The sequence below is a fragment of the Mercenaria mercenaria genome, chromosome 5 (assembly GCF_021730395.1).
Source record: "Mercenaria mercenaria strain notata chromosome 5, MADL_Memer_1, whole genome shotgun sequence".
Lineage (NCBI taxonomy): Eukaryota > Metazoa > Mollusca > Bivalvia > Venerida > Veneridae > Mercenaria > Mercenaria mercenaria.
Window position 1 is genome coordinate 64,550,574 of NC_069365.1, and position 20,490 is coordinate 64,571,063.

General features: G+C 36.7%; 1 protein-coding gene across 3 annotated transcripts in view; it reads right to left on the reverse strand.

Annotated features, from left to right (window-relative positions):
• Positions 1 to 20,490, reverse strand: part of LOC123557428 (myotubularin-related protein 8-like) — a 110,968-nt gene that overhangs the window by 50,705 nt on the left and 39,773 nt on the right. For all 3 annotated transcript variants that reach the window (XM_053543767.1, XM_053543766.1, XM_053543768.1), the window contains exons 3-7: positions 19,830 to 19,992; positions 12,707 to 12,861; positions 7,883 to 8,011; positions 7,144 to 7,278; positions 1,167 to 1,299 (exon numbers count right to left, since the gene is read on the reverse strand). In XM_053543767.1, coding sequence (XP_053399742.1) covers positions 1,167 to 1,299; positions 7,144 to 7,278; positions 7,883 to 8,011; positions 12,707 to 12,861; positions 19,830 to 19,992 — 715 coding nt within the window. The remainder of the gene's footprint in view (positions 1 to 1,166; positions 1,300 to 7,143; positions 7,279 to 7,882; positions 8,012 to 12,706; positions 12,862 to 19,829; positions 19,993 to 20,490) is intronic.

Consider the following 20,490-nt stretch of genomic DNA (forward strand, 5'->3'; position numbering starts at 1 on the left):
TCTGATAAGTATTTATGATGATCTGGTATAAAATGTGGTGTCTAGAGTAATAAGAAGGTTTCTCTATGATCTAACCTTGTGCCTTAATTTTTGAACTCAGGTAACTTGTTTTTGAACTTGACTTAGATTTCACAAACAAGAGTGATAACAATGTTTTTCTATTTGTTTTTGATCCCAGATGATCCAGTTCTGGATCTGGCTCTAGACAAACATTCTGACAAACATTTATGATGATCAGGAAGGAAATGTGGCATCTAGAGTATTGAAAGGGTTTCTCTATTTTCTATTATTTGACCTAGTGACCTACCTTTTAATCTCAGGTAACCTGTTCCCAAATTGAAAGAGATTTCATTAAGTTACATATTGTCTTGTTGTATGGTCATTTATACAAAGTTATTTCAAATCCCATCATACACAAAGTTATTGGTCAGACTAATAATATCTGCCATGTGTTTACGAATCCGATAGAAATATCCGTCCTGAGGGCACCTGCGTATTGGGCGGTAACGAGGCTAGCCGAGTTACCACCCATACGCAGGTGGCCGAGGGATGGATATTTCTATCCAATTCATAACCACATGAGTGATATTTTTTCTTGCATATCGTATACATGTAGGCTTTTTATTCTGACAGATAATTTTATTTGCATATCGTATTTTACAAATAACAGAATAAATAAAGCTTTCTTTTTAGGACTCTTTCTTATAGCAGAGTAAGTATACAAAGCGCGGGAAATTAACGTCCGTAAACAGAAGTGACATCATGACGTTTCAGTGACGCACAATAACAAAGTTCCACTTTAGTTTCAGTGACTCACAATAACAAAGTTCCACTTTAGTTTTATCGTTTGTAGCGTAACAGTTTGCTCTTACCATAAAATAACGTATTTTGAATCGAGAAATATACTATATGGAACGGAGAGAAACTATCAAAGTACCTGATTTTTTCATATAAACAATATATCAATGCATGGATCGCTAGCTGTCATTAATAGCACGAGAGTCATCTGGCATGGGGGGTGCCAGATGGGTTTTGCCGGCATGGGTTAAATCACCAGAAGCGCCAGTCCGGTGTGCAAGAAAAAAAATTCTGAACACATAGACTGGCAGAGATAATTCTATTAAATCACCAGTATATTAAAGTTGGTGGAATAAAAAAATTCATACCATCTATTAATTTTTGTAGACTTGCTCTCATCACATGTATATTTTCTATACCACAGAACTGGAACTTCATATCTGAGTAGAATGCCTCGTTCTCATAACCTTTTCCTGCTGCTCGATTTGCCATTGCATTTATCTACACAATAGTTAAACATTACATATTATTTCATGGCAAACTACAGTTAGGTACACCTCTTATTAAATACATTGAAAATGCTTACTGGTACCTGTTTGGTAAAAAGCACCTCCTAGCAAATGCAGATTTTCAACTGGTCACAAAAGACCTTTCTTCATAGCATTCAAAATGAGTATTTTGGCCTCAAAATTAAGCTGCTACATTTTCTTGTTCTGTATTTCTGTAAGAGTGAGCCATATTTAACTGCAGAAAAAGTGGACATGAGGAACCCTAAAGTTGTTTCAGTGTTCACAAAAATTGAAATACTACAACCCCTCACCCCCCCCCCCCCCCCCCCCCCCCCCAAAAATAGATCTGTCAAACAAAAGGGCTATAGTTGCCCTAAGCTGCTTACCTGAAACTGACTATTTGACCTTGTATACATGTTTATGTATGACACACTGAACCTAAAAGTTAAGAACTGTGTTCAGTATAGAAGGTTTCTATATTTTTAGCTCTGGTAGCTCATAAAGTTAGTCAAGTGGAACCATCTGGAAAAATTTGAAAGGACCTTACAAAGATGTTACAGATCAAGTTTGGTGATGATTCATCAGGCAGTTCAAGAGGAGAAGCCTTTTTAAGATTTTTTTCTATTTTTACCTCCGGCGGCCCCTTAAATCAGTGGAGTCGAACCATCTGAAGCAGTCTGAGGGAGTCCCCTTACAAGCATGCTAAAAACCAAGTACGTTAAAAATCCATCAAGTGGTTCATGAGAAATCTTTATCTAAGTTTTTTATTTTTAGCTCTTACAGCCCTTAAAGGGACTGTGTGTCCTCATTTGAAGAAAATTAGGAGAGTATCTTGAAAAGAAGCTTCAGACCCTTACTGATCACGTTTGGTGTAATTCTAACCAGTAGTTTCAGCAGAGAAGATGTTAAACTTTACATAAATTGTGGACAATGGACAAAAGTTCATGGACAACAGAATCCATCTTTACTAACAGCTCACCTGAACCAAATGACAGCTCCCCTTGCCTAGGTCAGGTAAACTAAAAACATCCAACTATAAAACATGTAAAATATTATGCACAACTAGGCTTTATACTGATCATTCCTATACAATGTAGTTTCATTTCAGTCCAAAATATAGTAAAGGTGCATCAGTCAGAGTCTGGATAAATTGAAGGCACCATAACAGGGTTATATCAGAGGATGGGAGTAAAATTTAAAGAACTACACTGTTGAAGCCCAAAGGACAGGAACAAGAAAGGGAAGAAATAAAAAAAAAATTCTAAGTCTTCAGAAAAAATTTTCTAAGTCCACAAAAAAAATCCTTTCCAGGTACAGATATGTCAAAATACACCTAAAAATTGGAGGTACCATCCATGTTGTACCACAGAAAAGTGGTCTTGGTTTTCCCCTATGGCCAATAATAAAAGTTACAAAACTATTTATAGTAACATTGATGCTGGACAATGAAACTGGGCACATCTGAGGAAGCTGGGGCTGTCACTAGAGGGTTTAATGACTCCAATAAGAATGAAGATATTAGACAATAGCTTGAGTCTGTGTCAAAATTATTAAGTAATAAGAGAGATAAAGAACATTAAATAAGTATAATTCTAAGCAAAAAGGTGGGGAGGGGGAGGTAATTCATGAAAAATTGGTGCAAGTATGATTTTTGCACCTTGTGTCATATGATGTGGGTAATGATGTGGAATAATAACTTCAACTTTGAATCAAATCTATTTAGTAATAACTGAGATATAGTGAAAATGCATCAAAATTAACCTGAAAGTCTAAGTAAAAGAGGGGCATAATTCATGAAATATTGGTACCAGTTATGGTCCTTGAGTCATATAATGTGGGTGATAAGGTGGAACAACTATTTTAAGTTTTAATCAAATACGTTTAGTAATAACTGAGACAGAGTGAAAGTGCATCAAAACTTTAACCTGAAATTCTGAGTAAGAAGGGGGATATTTCATGAAATATTGGTGAGAGAGTTATAGCCCTTGTGCCATATGATGTGGGTGATGATGAGGTATAACTATTTTAAGTCTGAAACAAATCCATCAAGTAATTACAGAGATAAAGTGAAAGTGCATCAAAACTTTAACCAAAGTGCAGACGCGGAAGGACGCCAACGCCGGGTTGAATAAGACAGCTCTCCATACTTCGTACAGTCGAGCTAAAAAGGGATCTGCCAAATAAAAACTAGAGCACTGCAATGCAGAGCAATATACACACGAAACTAGAGATGCTTTTGAGAAAAGCGCATGTCTCCTACAACTGCCCCTATGAAAAATGTCTAGTTTCTCTAGATGGTTTAGACGAGTGGATCCAATTAGATGGTATGGACGAGTGGATCCAATCAGTAATTCAAGGGCCATAAATCAAAAGTGCCTGGGCGGCTTTGGCTAGTTATCGAACTTGGTTAAGGTCTTATGGCCAAACACATTTTGTTCAAGTTTGGTGAAGATCGGATGAGAAATGTTCGACTAAGAGAGCGGACAAGAGTAAAAAGGCGGATTTTTCGTTAATTCAAGGGCCGTAACTCCAAAATGCCTGGACCGATTTGGCTAGTTATCGAACTTGGCTGAGGTCTCATGGTCAAACACATTTTGTTCAAATTTGGTGAAGATCGGATGAGAAATGTTCGACTTAGAGAGCGGACAAGAGTAAAAAGGCCGATTTTTGGTAATTCAAGGGCCATAAATCCAATACGCCTGGACCGATTTGGCTAGTTATCCTACTTGGCCGAGGTCTTATGGTCAAACACATTTTGTTTAAGTTTGGAGAAAATAGGATGAGAAATGTTTGACTTAGAGTGCGGACAAGCTTTGTGACAGACAGACAGACACACAGACTGGAGTAAATCAATATAACAAAGACATATGACCTTTGACCCCTAAGTGTGACCTTGACCTTGAAGCAAGCCATCCAAAACATGCACACTGCACATCCTCTCGATGTGGTGAACATTTGTGTCAAGTTTCTTTGATATACTTCACGCAGTTCAAGAGTTACAGAGCAGACAAGAAACAAACTGATATGACCTTTGACCCTTAAGTGTGACCTTGACCTTGAAGTGAGCCATCAAGAACTGCTCTGCACTCGACATTTCTCAGTGCTTGACTCTGACTCTCGAGCTTTGCCAGTAAAATTTTTTATAAAACTTTAAACAAAAAATTCTAAGTTAAAAAGGGATTCTGTCAAATTTCAAATCAGAGTTATGAAGATTGTTTCTCCTGGAGTACACTTTGATAGTAAATAACTATTTTAAGTTTCAAGTCAAAAGCTCTGACAGTAACAGAGATATTTGAATTATTAAAAACTTCAACCAAAAGAAAAAAAGTAACATAACTAGAAATGCATCCATGGGACACAGATGCCCCCACTACATGACAAAGGACACAGATCAACTTTGGGAAAACAATATGTTGCTATGACAATTTTTTCCTAAGTCAGGGGCCATAACTCGTACAATACTGAATGAATCTGGACGCGAAACCCCAGGTGCACAACTGCACATGCTGACCAACATTCCTGTAAACTTTGGTGACTCTAGGTCAAATACTTTTGGAGCTACGCGCGACACAACATTAAAATGACCAATTTTTTACTAAGTCAGGGGCCATAACTCCTATACGACTGAATGAATCCGGACGCGAAACCCCAGGTGCACAACTACACATGCTGACCAACATTCCTGTAAAGTTTTGTGACTCTACGTCAAATACTTTTGGAGCTAGGTGCGACACAACATTCTCGGACGGACGGACGGATGGACAAGGGCAAATCTATATGCTCCCCCACCCCAAAGTGGGGGCATAAAAAGGGGCATAACTCTGTCAAAATTCAAATCAGAGTTATGGGGATTGTTTCTCCTGGTGTAGACTTTGATAGTAAATAACTGTTTTAAGTTTCAAGTCAAAAGCTATGATAGTAACAGAGATATTTGACTTTAACCAAAAAATTCTAATTTAAAGAGAATTCCTATAGTTTTTTTCCTTTCACATATTTTTTAAATTCACATATATGATAGGAAAATTTGTGCTGAAAACAATGAACAAATAAAAACAATGGGTCACCAGGCTTGTTTTTGTGAAAAATTGTTTTGAACACACTCACTGTTGCTGAAACTGCTAGTGATTTTTCAACATTTTTTTTTTCATTTTCTGCTTTTTTATACATACCAACCAAAATATGCATCAAGACAGCACAATAAGGTTTATTCTTTTTACAGATTTTATTATATACTTATTTGATATCATAGTCATATTTGTAATACTATATAATTTCAATAATGGGAACAAATGAAAAAAAATCTTGTTTCATATTTGCTTTTGTGAGCTTTTTTCACTGAAAAATACCCATTCATAATTTTAACATGTCCAAAACATTGTGGAATGATACTTATTTCACTTGGGTATTGATTACATTTTACTCGGACTTTATCATTGACTCCCTGTGTAAAATCTCAAACTTTTAACTAAAATAAACGTATTAAATCGATACAGTATTTCAATGAAACTTCAAAGTTTTGTTGTTTGTAGCATCATCTGGGGCATGTGCAGTGAAAAATCTTAATTTGATTTTTAAAATAGTGTGATATTTATTTCTAAAGTCACTATATGTTCATTGTAAATATACTTCATTATACCCAAGTGGAAACTGGCAGGTACTCGAAAACGCAGCTCTCTGATTGGTCAATTAGAACCCCTAATGTACTGTGATGTCATGATAAAGTTATGAATAGTGAGGAATATTTTTTCAAATTTTGAAAAAAACTGTTTCATAGAATTTTTTCCTGTTTTCCTTGTGTATAGATAATCATACTGTGAACATAAAAATGGCCAAAATTGTATGGGTCACCAGGCTAAATTGTGTGTTAAGACCACTTGAATACAACACCTGTTTGGACGAAAAATGACGCGAACCTGACCAAATTGATTATATCTGCTAGTAGTTAAAAAAAAAGAAAAAAAAGTTCTAAATCCTTTCTATAATTGAATACTAAATGATCTGAAAGGAGATATTGTCTTATCAATACAAAGTTAATTGTCTAACATTATATGAACAATACTGTCTTTGTACTAAAAGGCGCTGTCAAAACACAGCCACAAATGGCAAGTTGCATGATACATGTCAGGCATGATACAGTCATGTCAATACAACATAAACCAGTATCAACAGTTGATTACTGATGAAACTTTTTAAAGATGTTATTTCAAGATTCCTCATATTTAAGATTGTCTGTCACATGTTTCAACAAATGTTGACTTCTCTTCAATTTTCCATAGTGTCAACTGCGCAGAAAGATGCGCATAAAAAACTATAGGAATTCCCTTTAAAAAGCGGCATAACTCTGTCAAAATTCAAATCAGAGTTATGGGGATTGTTTCTCCTGCTGCAGACTTTGATAGTAAAAAACTATTTGAAGTTTCAAGTCAATAACTTTGATAGTAACAGAGATATTTGACTTTATTAAAAACTTTAACCAACGGCAACGCCAACACCCACACTGGGGCGAGTGCAATAGCTCTACATTTTCTTCGAAAAGTCAAGCTAAAAACACTTCATTAACAAGAGTTATGGACCGGACACCAAATTGCGGAAAGACGTCCAGACGGGCAGACGCAATCCTATAGTTCCCAAAACTGATTTTCAACAAGTAGGAAACTAATAATCTGAATGGAGCATGTGGACGATATGCACAGCTAGACTTACCAATCACAGGAGTGAAGTTTCATTGAAATTAGGCAAGGGGATTTAGAAAAGAAGTCAAGACAAACTAAAGGGGGACAGGCAGGCAGACAGACAGTGAAGAGGGAGATATAACAATCATATGTAATATCCATACTTTTGGTCTTGTGTCCACCACATACATGAATGCACTGTTTGGATTGGCTTTGAGTATTGCATGCAACATCTGTTCATCTTCTACACATCTGGCACTGAATCCTGCAAGTGGTTGACTACAGCGACAAATTGCAGCCTACAAATAGTAAAATATCAATGACAGACTCCTAGATACAACAGTTAACAAGAGCTGTTGGGATTCAGGGGAGGGTATGAGGGAATCTAAGAAACAATATGATATGTAAGTTTTTGTGAGTAATGTAAAAACAAACAAGAGCTGTCTCATGTCAGTACTCTTGCTATTTGAAGCTTGTCAGTAAAATGGATTTTCTAACTCAGAATAGGTATGTTGTCAGAAGTCCTAGTTATGGAACTTGATACTGTTATCTTGTTCAGTTGCATCCAACATTTGTTTGAAATTTTAACCAAGTATCTGCATCAATTTTGGAGTACGTTATTTCAATGCAAAACTTTAACCTGCATTTTCCAAGTCCGAAAAGGGGCCTACCTTTGGATATGACTCGGAACAGAAAGATAGATGAACAAACAATGCTAGAACTATATCCCACCACCTTGGGCAGAGGATCATAAAAACTAAGGCCACAGTAATTTAGTGAAGGAAACAATTAAACTGACTATGACCAATTCAGAAGTGTACGGTAAAACTTCCAATTCTATAGAATAAGAAACAGTGTGTTTACTTGCTTTTTCAATTACTTTAAAATGCTAGAGAAATTCACCTGGTTTTTGATGTGGAAATATGAAAGCACCGGCAGTCGACCTCTACTTCTGAACTTTGAACTTCCTATTAATACCTGTGTAGCAGCTTTTGCTGGGACAAACAAATAACGAGGGTAGGTATCACAGATCTGAAATAATAACAGTGTTCAATAGTCAACTTCTCATGACATCATAATTATTATAATGAGCAACATTTATATTGCATAATATAGTTTAAGCAGCATAACACAATAATCTTTCATATGTCTTAATCTATAAAGATATGTAGCAAGTCTACTAATCAGGGTTTCATTTCACTTGGGCTAGTCTTTATCAAGGAGTTGACTATATGTTGTATAACAAGGCAGTCTGAAAGACAGCTAAATCCCCCGCCACTGCTATGGATAGTGAAAGGGTAAAACCTTTGATTTTAGCTGTGACCTTGACCTTGAACTGACATGGCTGACTCATGAATTCTGCACAATGTCTTGATGAGGTGATCATTTGACCAAAGTTTCATGAAAATCCTTCAAGGGGTTTAGGAGATACAGAGCTGAAACCTTTGACCTTTAGTTGTGACCTTGACCTTGAGTTGACATGGCTGACTCATGAGTTCTTGATGAGGTGATCATTTGACAAAAGTTTGATGAAAATCCTTCAAGGGGTTAAGGAGATACAGAGTGGACACCAACTGGAAGGCTCAAACCTTCGACCCTTAGTTGTGACCTTGACCTTGAGCTGGCATGGTTGACTCATAATTTCTGCACATCATTCTGATGAGGTAATCATTTGACTCAAGTTTTATAAAATTCCTTCAAGGGGTTTAGGAGATATAGAGCGGACACAAAATGGAAGGCTCAAACCTTTTCCCTTCAGTTGTGACCTTGACCTTGAGCCGACATGGCTGACTCATAAGTTCTGCACATCGCCTTGATGAGGTGATCATTTGACCAAAGTTTGATGAAAATCCTTCAAGGGGTTTAGGAGATATAGAGCGGACACAAAATGGAAGGTTCAAACCTTTGACCCTAAGTTGTGACCTTGACCTTGAGCCGGCATGACTGACTCATGGGTTCTGCATATCGTCTTGATGAGGTGATCATTTGACCCAAGTTTGATGAAAATTCCTTCAAGGGGTTTAAGAGATATAGAGCGGACACAAAATGGAAGGCTCAAACCTTTGACCTTGAGTTTTGACCTTGACCTTGAGCCGGCATGGCTGACTCATGGGTTCTGCATATCGTCTTGATGAGGTGATCATTTGACCCAAGTTTTATAAAATTCCTTCAAGGGGTTTAAGAGATATAGAGCGGACACAAAATGGCAGGCTCAAACCTTTGACTTTGAGTTGTGACCTTGACCTTGAACCGACAAGGCTGACTCATGGGTTCTGCACATCGTCTTGATGAGGTGATCATTTGACCCAAGTTTCATGAAAATCCTTCAAGGGGTTTAGGAGATATGGACCGGACACGATTTTGTTACGGACGGAAGGACCGACGGAGACCATTCCTATAATCCCTCCGCCACAGCGGGGGATTAATAACCACTTATTAAGTTGTGTGTTCATAATAGTTTATTATTGATAGATTTAGTCCATCTTAACTACAGTGAAATACCGCTAGCTCGAGCAGCGATGACTTGGGCACCTGGGCTCGCTCAAGTAATTCATGTGGTCCCGGCCGATTTCCTTCTATTTTCTATGTGAAATTACCATGGCTAGGTCGAGCATCAATAACTCGATTGATTGAGTATGACACCTGGTCCCTGTGTATTAATTTCTTCTGGCAAACTCAAGCAGAGGTGTCCAAATTTTTCACACCTTCGGCGGTCAGAACTGGTTAATTTAAATTTATTGATGAAAGGTTGAAGAAAAGTTTTACTGATCAAATATTGATCAATTACTGTTTGTTTTAGATTAAAGCAAGTATGTTATTACTTATTACATCTTTTCTGCGTAATTGAGAAAATAATTATGTGATCTCAATATTTTAATCAGACGAAAAGACAATTTTCATTCACGAAGGATAACAAAAATTACTGAAGTAAGAACTATTTGAAATGTTAAAGTTTTTAATTGTTTCATGTGCTAAAATGAATATGCTTTGTTTTATTACCATTTTTGTATTATTGTTTTGCATGTCCTATATGTTTTATGATACGCTTTCATGCATGAATGAAATAATGAAATGAAATGGAAATGGAAATGGGATGAATGAATGAAAATCTAATTTCTATATGCACTTGTTGATAAATAAAAATAATAAACAAGAGGGCCAAGATGGCCCTAGGTCACTCACCTGAGAAACACACCATAACAGTGTAACCAATAGTGTAACCATGTTTGACCTAGTGATTTCATGGAAACAAATATTCTGACCAATTTTCATTAAGATTGGACCAAAAATGTGGTCTCTTAAGTGTAAACAAGTATTTTCTTCAATTTGACCCAGTGACCTAGTTTTTGAGCCAAGATGACCTACATTCGACCTTGACCTAGATTTCATCAAGGCAATCATTCTGACTAAATTTCATCAACCTCAATTGAAAAATACAGCCTCTATCGCATACAAAACGTTTTTCTTTGATTTGTCCTAGCGACCTAGTTTTTGACCCCAGATGACCCATATTCAAACATGACCTTGATTTCATCAAGGCTATCATTCTGACCAAATTTCATGAAGATCAATTGAAAAATACAGTCTCTATTGCATACACAATGTTTTTCTTTGATTTGACCTAGTTTTTGATCACAGATGACCCATATTCTAATCTGACCTAGATTTCATCAAGGCAATCATTCTGACTAAACTTTATGAATATCCAGTGCAGCCCCTGTTGCGTACACAAGGTTTTTCTTTAATTTGACCTAGTGACCTAGCTTTTGACTCCAGATGACCCATATTCAAACTAGACCTAAATTTTATCAAGGCAATCATTCTGACCAAAATTCATGAAGATCAATTGAAAACTAGAGATGCTTTTGAGAAAAGCGCATGTCTCCCACAACTGCCCCTATGAAAAATGTCTAGTTTCTCTAGATGGCTTAGATGAATGGACCCCCCTATGAAAAATGTCTAGTTTCTCTAGATGGCTTAGATGAATGGTCCCAGTTAGACAGCTTGGACGAGTGGACTCAATCAGTTATTCAAAGGCCATAATTCAAAAGTGCCTAAGCGGATTTGGCTAGTTATCAAACTTGGCTAAGGTCTTATGGCCAAACACATTTTGTTCAAGTTTGGTGAAGATCGGATGAGAAATTTTCGACTTAGAGAGCGGACAAGAGTAAAAAGGCGGATTTTTCGGTAATTCAAGGGCCGTAACTCCAAAATGTCTGGATCTATTTGGCTAGTTATAAAACTTGGCCGAGGTCTCATGGTCAAATACATTCTGTTCAAGTTTGGTGAAGATCGGATGAGAAATGTTTGACTTAGACTGCGGACAAGAGTAAAAAGGCAAATTTTCCGGTAATTCAAGGGCCATAACTCCAAAATGCCTGGACCGATTTGGCTAGTTATCGAACTTGGCTGAGGTCTTATGGTCAAACACATTTTGTTCAAGTTTGGTGAAGATCGGATGAGAAATGTTCGACTTAGAGCGCGGACAAGAGTAAAAAGGCCGATTTTTGGTAATTCAAGGGCTATAACTCCAATATGCCTGGACTGATTTGGCTAGTTATCGAACTTGGCCGAGGTCTCACAGTCAAACATATTTTGTTCAAGTTTGGTGAAGATCGGATGAGAAATGTTCGACTTATTTATCAAAAACTTTAACCAACGGCGACACTGACGCCAACGCCGACGCTGGGGGCGAGCGCAACAGCTCTACAGTTTCTTTGAAATGTTAAGCTAATAACATAAAACTCATTCAAATGAGAAAATTCAGTGAATTTATCTCCTCTTACAAATAGATTTTTTTGTGAATGAGGGCGTCTGTATTTTGAAAGATAACTAATTTCCAGATATACACAAGTTATGTGCAATAGGACTGTGTCATGATTTGTTTGTTCCTATCTTTTACCTAATCAAAGGGAAAAACTGTGCCCAATCATTAGTGATCTGTATAAAGTTTCAAGAAGATCCATTAATGGATTAAACATGTTATTTGGGAATTTATGATTTGTAAAACAATTGAAGGACAATAACTCTATTTACCAAAGTGATTGTGATGAATGTTGCCTGTGCACCACCAACCTATAGTGATTTATATTTGTATAAAATTTCATGAAGATCCATCATAGCTAGGTTACTTACAAAGAGTTAAAAATCCCTATTTTTGACCAAATCAAGGGGAGAAATCCTGATTCAATTGCGATATTACTACACATAAGCAAAGGACATAGCTAATGAATAATTATGTGAGGTTTGGTGATATTTTAGCTAAAATACTTATTGAATTATAACCATTTTCATTTTTTAAACCAAATCAAGGAGAAAAACTCTGCTTTTACTGAGTAAATAGAGATAATACTGTATGTGAGCAAAGGTCATGTACTTATTAAAAATAATTTTAGCTTTGGAGATTCTAGCTTAAATACTTCTTGAATTAGAAGCATTTTCAATTTCGGACAGAGGGAAGCACACATGAACGGATGGAAGCACAACACCAAAACGCCATCTGCCTTTGGTGAGGGACAATAAGGACATTCACCAGAAATGCAGATCAAATCAGCAAATGATCATCATCTTTTAGTGTTTTTGCCAGGGAATGAATAGAATTACTGTTACCTATAGCAAAATAAATATCCTACTGTATGCGTGTCCAACTGACAGACGGACTGATGTATGTACAAGGGCAAATCTAAGGGCACCTCCCCCAAAAGGTTTCTATATAAAAACACTCACCTCATACTCTTTGTTTATATTTGACAAAACCCAATACTCATTGGGTGCTCCCATGCGCATGTATTCCGACTGTGTGTCAAACAAGTCCCAGCCATAATCCTTCTGATAATCACAGTTTTGTTGGTAAGAAAAAGCATACAAACTCTCCAAATTACCTGAAAGTTTTTTTGAAAAAGTAAATTATGGATGGTTCTCTTCATAGAAACAACATTGTAGAAAGTGTAGAGGAACTATATGGTATAAATGTGAAAATGTGTAGTTTATTGTTACAGACATATTTCTGCTGCATATAAGATCCATTAACTTGGTAAGAAACAATAAAATATTAACTCCAGAAACTAAAATCCTAATATTGAATTTTGTAAGTTTAAGATTGCATTTTAAAAACTTTTTTCTTCAAATATAATATACTTTTAACATAAAATGGCACTTACTATAAATTTTAAAACAATTAATTGGAATACCTGAGTGTATGAATTTGATAACCATCCCTGTGGGTATAGAGATCAGTCCCTTAGTAGAATATTTTTTACCCCAGAAAGAAATTACAAAGTCTATTTTATGCACCACTGTCTTAATTGTACAATTTTACTAAAGCTGGATTGAATAATACTGGTAGAGAGTCACCAAAGGAACATTGCTGTGAAATTATTTCAAAATCAGACCAGTGGTTTCTTAAAAGATTTTCAAAGTTTTCCCTATTGCCTTATACAGAAAATTAGTTCAGCCAGTGTCAGCCATGTTTTTCAGACAAATCATAATAACTTGAAGGAATTTGAGTTACATAAGGAAAACTGGTACTATTTTGAAATCAGGTAAGTATTTTCAGAGTATTCTATATTACTAGGCCCATCCCCTGGTGGCCATGTTTTTAACACAAGAAAAACAGAATGGTCTGAAGAAAACTGGCAGAGGGTCACCTAAAGAGCCTTTCTGTTAAGACAGTTTGAACCAGCCAAACGGAACAAACGGAACAAAACTTTGTACAAACTTGAGAGAGGTCCATACAAGGATGCTGCAATTTTTAGTTTCATGAAGATTCATAAAGTGGATCATGAGTATACTGAATCTCTTGTCTGTCAGTAAGTGTTTTATTATATGACATTAGAATTAAACGTCAAAGATTTTTTCACGCCTGTTGACGTGAGCCCGGCAAACCTGCACTGAACTATATAGACTGTCCAAAAGCAAAAACCAGCCTTATATGGAGTGATGTAATAAAAGAAGTTAATTATTTTTTTTTTTATTTTAGCCCTGGCACCCCCTAAATAGTCTAAACTGCAATCTAAGCAGTTAGCCTGCCCGCTCAGCTCAATAAGGAATATGCAGATCTCCCGATCACAGGATTGTGAGTATGATCCCCAGTCAGGCATATATTCTCCATGATGATCTGATTATAGTCAGTGTGTCAGAGTTTCAGTCATTTTGTCCTCAACCTCTTTAATCATGTGGAGATGCACAGAACAGATTAGTACTGGTACAGAATCCAGGAACACTGGTTAGTACTGGTACAGAATCCAGGAACACTGGTTAGTATTGGTACAGAATCCAGGAACACTGGTTAGTACTGGTACAGAATCCAGGAACACTGGTTAGTATTGGTACAGAATCCAGAAACACTGGTTAGTATTGGTACAGAATCCAGGAACACTGCTTAGTACTGGTACAGAATCCAGGAACACTGGTTAGTATTGGTACAGAAGCCAGGAACACTGGTTAGTACTGATACAGAATCCAGGAACACTGGTTAGTACTGGTACAGAATCCAGGAACACTGGTAAGTACTGGTACAGAATCCAGGAACACTGGTAAGTACTGGTACAGAATCCAGAAACACTGGTTAGTACTGGTACAGAATGCAGGAACACTGGTTAGTACAGAATCCAGGAACACTGGTTAGTACTGGTACAGAATCCAGGAACACTGGTTAGTACTGGTACAGAATCCAGAAACACTGGTTAGTATTGGTACAGAATCCAGGAACACTGGTTAGTACTGGTACAGAATCCAGGAACACTGGTTAGTACTGGTACAGAATCCAGGAACACTGGTTAGTACTGGTACAGAATCCAGGAACACTGGTTAGTACTGGTACAGAATCCAGGAACACTGGTTAGGTTAACTATCTGCTGTTACATAACTGATATACTATAACAAGAGCACCGCCTTGCGGGTGCTGACGCTCATCTGATTTTTTTTGTATAATAGAAATATTGTCCTACCCATGATTTTCTAAGTCTAAAAAGGGCCATCATTCTTGCAAAAAGCAGGATAGAGTTATGTTTCTTGATGTACAGTGTCCACTTATGATGGTGAAAAACTGTTGCAAGTTTTAAAGCAATAGCTTTGATAGTTTATGAGAAAAGTATACTTAAACATAATACTCAACCAAGAAAATGATTTTCTAAGTCCAAAAGGGGCAATAATTATTGCAAAAAGCAGGATGGAGTTATGTTGCTTGCTGTACAGGGTCAGCTTATGATGGTGAACAAGTGTTGCAAGTTTCAAAGCAATAGCTTTGATAGTTTAAGAGAAAAAGTTCACCTAAACATAAAACTTAACCAAGAAATCTGATATTTTCTAAGTCCAAAAGGGGCCATAATTCTTGCAAAAAGCAGGATGGAGTTATGTTTCTTGATGTACAGGGTCAGCTTATGATGGTGAAAAACTGTTGCAAGTTTTAAAGCAAAAGCTTTGATAGTTTAGGATAAAAGCTGACCTAAACATAAAACTTAACCAAGAAAACTGATTTTCTAAGTCCAAAAGGGGCAATAATTCTTGCAAAAAGCAAGATGGAGTTATGTTTCTTGATGTACATGGTCTGCTTATGATGGTAAACAAGTATTCCAAGTTTCAAAGCAATAGCTTTGATAGTTTAGGAGAAAAGTTGACCTAAACATAAAACTTAACCAAGAAATCTGATATTTTCTAAGTACAAAAGGGGCCATAAATCTTGCAAAAAGCAAGATGGAGTTATGTTTCTTGCTATACAGGGTCAGCTTATGCTGGTGAACAAGTATTCCAAGTTTCAAAGCAATAGCTTTGATAGTTTAGGAGAAAAGCTGACCTAAACATAAAACTTAACCAGGCTGCTTTGAAGTTGAACGCCGACGCCGACACCGACGCCGACACCGACAACCGCTCAAGTGATGACAATAACTCATCTTTTTTTTTCAAAAAATCAGATGAGCTAAAAAAAGACCTATCCCTAATGGTGATGAATACCCCCAGACAGCAACTTATTGTCAGATGAACAGGCGTATTGAAAATATGATAAGACATTGCATTTGTATATTGTACAGGGAGAATAATGTACAAAGATGCACAAAAAATGTTGTGCAAAACTGTATAAAATCTCCAAATTTCATTGCTGTAGCTTAAAAAGAAGAAGAGTAGGTCAACAGGTCAAAGTCAAGGTCAATGAAAGTCAGTTTTGAGATGTGTGTTCAAAACTGTACAAGTAGTCCAAATTTTACGGCAATATCTTAAAAAAAAAGTAGGTCAGTAGGTCAAGGTCATGGTAAAGGGACGATGTAATCACTAAGGGTCATCAACAAGTTATACTTAACAGCATATGAAATATGTTAGAAAATTATTGAAGTTATTTGCAATGTAACTCGGTTCATATCTGAAACAAATAAAGGGCCATAGCTTAGTGAAAAGTCATTCAATCGGAACATGCTTTGCACCTGCACAACTACTTTTGGTACTGATGATAACAATAACAAGGTTTGATAAAAGTCAGGCATACAATGACTGAGAAATAGCGCGGACATTTTTTTTCCATATACATATGAAGAAACTAGAAATGTGTCACAGACACGGATGCCCCCTCAACATGAGAAAGGTCACAGGCATAAGTTATTTACAGTAACAACTAAGGGAAGTTAATCTTAAAAAAAAAATCCTAAGTCCACACAAAAATCCTTACCAGGTAGAGATAGGTTAAAATACTTCTCAAAATTTGATGTAACATGCATGTTGTAAAAGTGGTCGTTTTTTCCCTACGACTAGTAATAAAAGAGTTACAATATAAGCTATTTATAATAACAACAAAGGGAAGTAATTCTAAACTAGGGACCTGGTTCTTGCACATGACATTCTGTCTCAGGAGAGTATACAACTGAGGCAACTTACATCAAAATCCCTCCATGCATGAAGAAGAAATGCTCAAGACAAAGTCATTCTTGTACGTGACCTTTGGCCTAAGTGTGACTTTGACTTTAGACCTAGGGACCTGGTTTTTGTACGTGACACATCGTCTATCCATGCTTATTATTTGTGTCAAATTATTTTGAAATCGGACCATGCATGTCAAAGTTATGGACCGGACGCGAACATCACCCTTTCCTGAACACACAAACAAACAGACGAAGGGGTAACACTATATGACCCCCCCCCCCACCCCCATTTTATGGCAGGGGCATAAAAATTAATAAAGGGCCGTAACTACCTGAAAATCATTAAAAATGAATGTGCTTTGCACATGCACAACTTGACTTGGTACCAATGACAATTAAAAGGTTTGATAAAAGTCTGGCATATAAGTACAGAGAAATAGCGCGGCATATTTTTTCCAAATACATATTATTATAAAGAAAAAATTAATAAAGGGCCATAACTTCCTGAAAAGTCATCCGAATGGAACCCACTTCGCACATGCATAACTAGGCCTGGTACTGATAATTATTACAAGGTTTGATGATAATCTGGCAAATAATTGCTGAGAAATAGTGCAGACAAATTCCGTCCAACAGACCGACGGATGAACAGACATACGGACAGGAATCAAGTACAGTCCCAGATACTAGTATCAGGGGGGTATAGAAAAACAGCACTAAACTCAAAACAAACTAGAACTGTCACAGGAGTGACTTATACCCCCACAATACGGTCTTGTCACAGAAGAATGGCAACCATAAGAAATTTTAAAATACTAAGAATAATATAAAAAACGTAAAAAATATTTAATACTTAAAAAATTTTTTTTACTCGTCTTTGGTGTACTTCATCTAGTATAATAATTTATGTGCCCAGGATGAGGGATGAGGTAAATATAAAAATCTCTAATATTAGAGGTACACTAAAAGTGAATACATAAAAGTGTCTTACCGACACATGTCAACACAGAAAAATGTATTTACTTTTTACATAGGACTAATAATAAAAAAGTTAGAAAAATACCTAAAATATTGAAAACCTAAACATAGAATTTCTAAAAATAGACTGATTCTTGGAATTTAAGGGGAAGTAACTCAGTACAAAAGTGTCAACAAGAGAGTCATGATGACCCTGGATCGCTCACCTGAGTAATATGAGCTACATGTTTCAAGTGTCAAACAGATGATAAAATATTAAGAAAGTCAGTAGGACACATTCATGGTCAAAGAAATTCAGTTTCACGATTTGTGTGCAAACTGTGTATGTCATCAAAATTTCAAGGCTGTATGTTAAAAAACAAGAAAGTAGGTCAGTTGGTCAAGGTCACAGTCAAGTGACACCATATTACTTGGGGTCAACAGGTAATTATAATTAAACAGTCTTGGAAATAGGATTGGATGATTTTTTATGTATTTTTCCTATATAACTCACACAATAACTAAGTGACCCCAGGGCGGGGCCTTTTTTAACCCCAGGGGCATAATTTGAACAATTTTGGCAGAGGACTACTAGACAATGCACCATACCAAATATCAAAAGCCTAGGTCAGACAAGAAGATTTTTAAAGCTTTTTCCTATATAAGTCTATATAAAACTTGGGACCCCAGTGCAGGGCCTCTTTTCACCCAAGGGGTACAATTTGAACAATTTTGGTTGAGGACCATAAGACAATGCTACAAACCAAATATCAAAGGTCTAAGTGTTGTGGTTTCAGACAAGAAGATTTTAAAACTTTTTTTCCTATATAAGTCTATGTGAAACTTGCGGGCGGGACCACATTTGATCCTAGGGGGATAATTTGAACAATCTTGGTAAAGGACCACTAGATGATGCTACAAACTAAATATCAAAGCCCTAGGCCATGTGGTTTTGTACAAGAAGATTTTCAAAGTTTTCCCTATATAAGTCTATATAAACCATGTGACCCCCGGGGCGGGGCCATATTTGACCCTAGGGGGATAATTTGAACAATTTAGTAGAGGACCACTAGATGATGCTACACACCAGATACCAAAGCCCTAGGCCCTGTGGTTTTGGACAAGAAGATTTTTAAAGTTTTTCTGCAGAGTTCTGCATGGAATTCAATTCTTTGAACAATTTTGAAAGGGGACCACCCAAGGATCATTCCTGTGAAGTTTGATGTAATTCTGCCCAGTGGTTTTCAATAAGAAGATTTTTTTACAAATTGTTGACGGACAGACGACGCACGACGGACGACGGACATTGAGCGGTCACAAAAGCTCACCATGAGCCTTTGGCTCAGGTGAGCTAAAAAGGTTACTTCCCTTTGGATCTAAGCCAATCAGAATGATATATAGTGAAAATGCATCAAAATTAACTTTAAATTCTAAGTCAAAGGGGGCATAATTCATGACAAATTGGTGTCAGAGTTATGCATCTTGTGTCACATGATGTTGGTGATGAGGTGGAACATCTATTTTAAGTTTGATTCAAATCCATTTAGTAATAACTGAGATGTAGTGAAAATACATCAAAATTAACCTTAAATTCTAAGTAAAAGGGGACATAATTCATGAAAAATTGGTGTCAGAGTTATGCACCTTGTGTCACATGATGTGGGTGATGAGGTGGAACATCTATTTTAAGTTTGAATCAAATCCATTTAGTAATAACTGAGATATAGAGAAAATACATCAAAATTAACCTTAAATTCTAAGTAAAAGGGGACATAATTCATGAGAAATTAGTGTCAAGAGTAATGCACCTTGTGTCACATGATGTGGGTGATAAGATGGAACATCTATTTTAAGTCTGAATCAAATCCATTCGGTAATAACTGAGATAATAGATTTCACGACGGGACATGACGCGACGCGACGGGATGGGACGCAACAAAACCGACTCCTATATAGGCCCCCCCCCACACCCCCGTAACATGTTTGGTGGGGGTATAACAAAGCAAACTAAGCAGGTACTAGAGCAACATTTTAAGTTTTCATACCTGGTTTGGACAACTCTAACAATGAAGTATATATATCATGGCAGTCTCTTTCCTTTGGAATAACAAATGTTATACACATGAAGTTTTTACAATGCAGCTGTAGTGGTGATCCACCCGTTGTGATAGGTAGTTTCTCTATCTGGGAAAGGTGCATGTGTAGTATCTGCAAACATGATAATTACAGTAACAATTTTGAATGTGTAAAACAAGTAAATAAGAAAATATCTATAAAACAATGGTAGTATGATTATTGCATATGAAAAGCACAAAAGTGGAATACATCATCTGGGCACATACCTCATCTCAAAAGGGACTCTTCCAAAGGAGTTTTCTTTGAACTCAAGCATGTAGTTATTGAGAACAAGAGTGCCAGAATGTCACAATATATGCCCGTCATAGCAAATTTCTTTACACTAACACAAAGGTAGATACCTTAAAATACATCCCGGTGGTTCTACCCAGGTGCCCGCTCGAGATGAAATAATGCACGGAGGGGCACCTGGGGTCTTCCTCCACCATTAAAGCTGGCAAGTCGCCATATGACCTATCATGTGTCGGTGTGACGTTAAATCAAAAAAAAATAAATTAAATTAAAATACATCTTAAATTTAAAAGTAACATCTATGTTGTACCACAGAAAAGTGGTCTTGGTTTTTCCCTA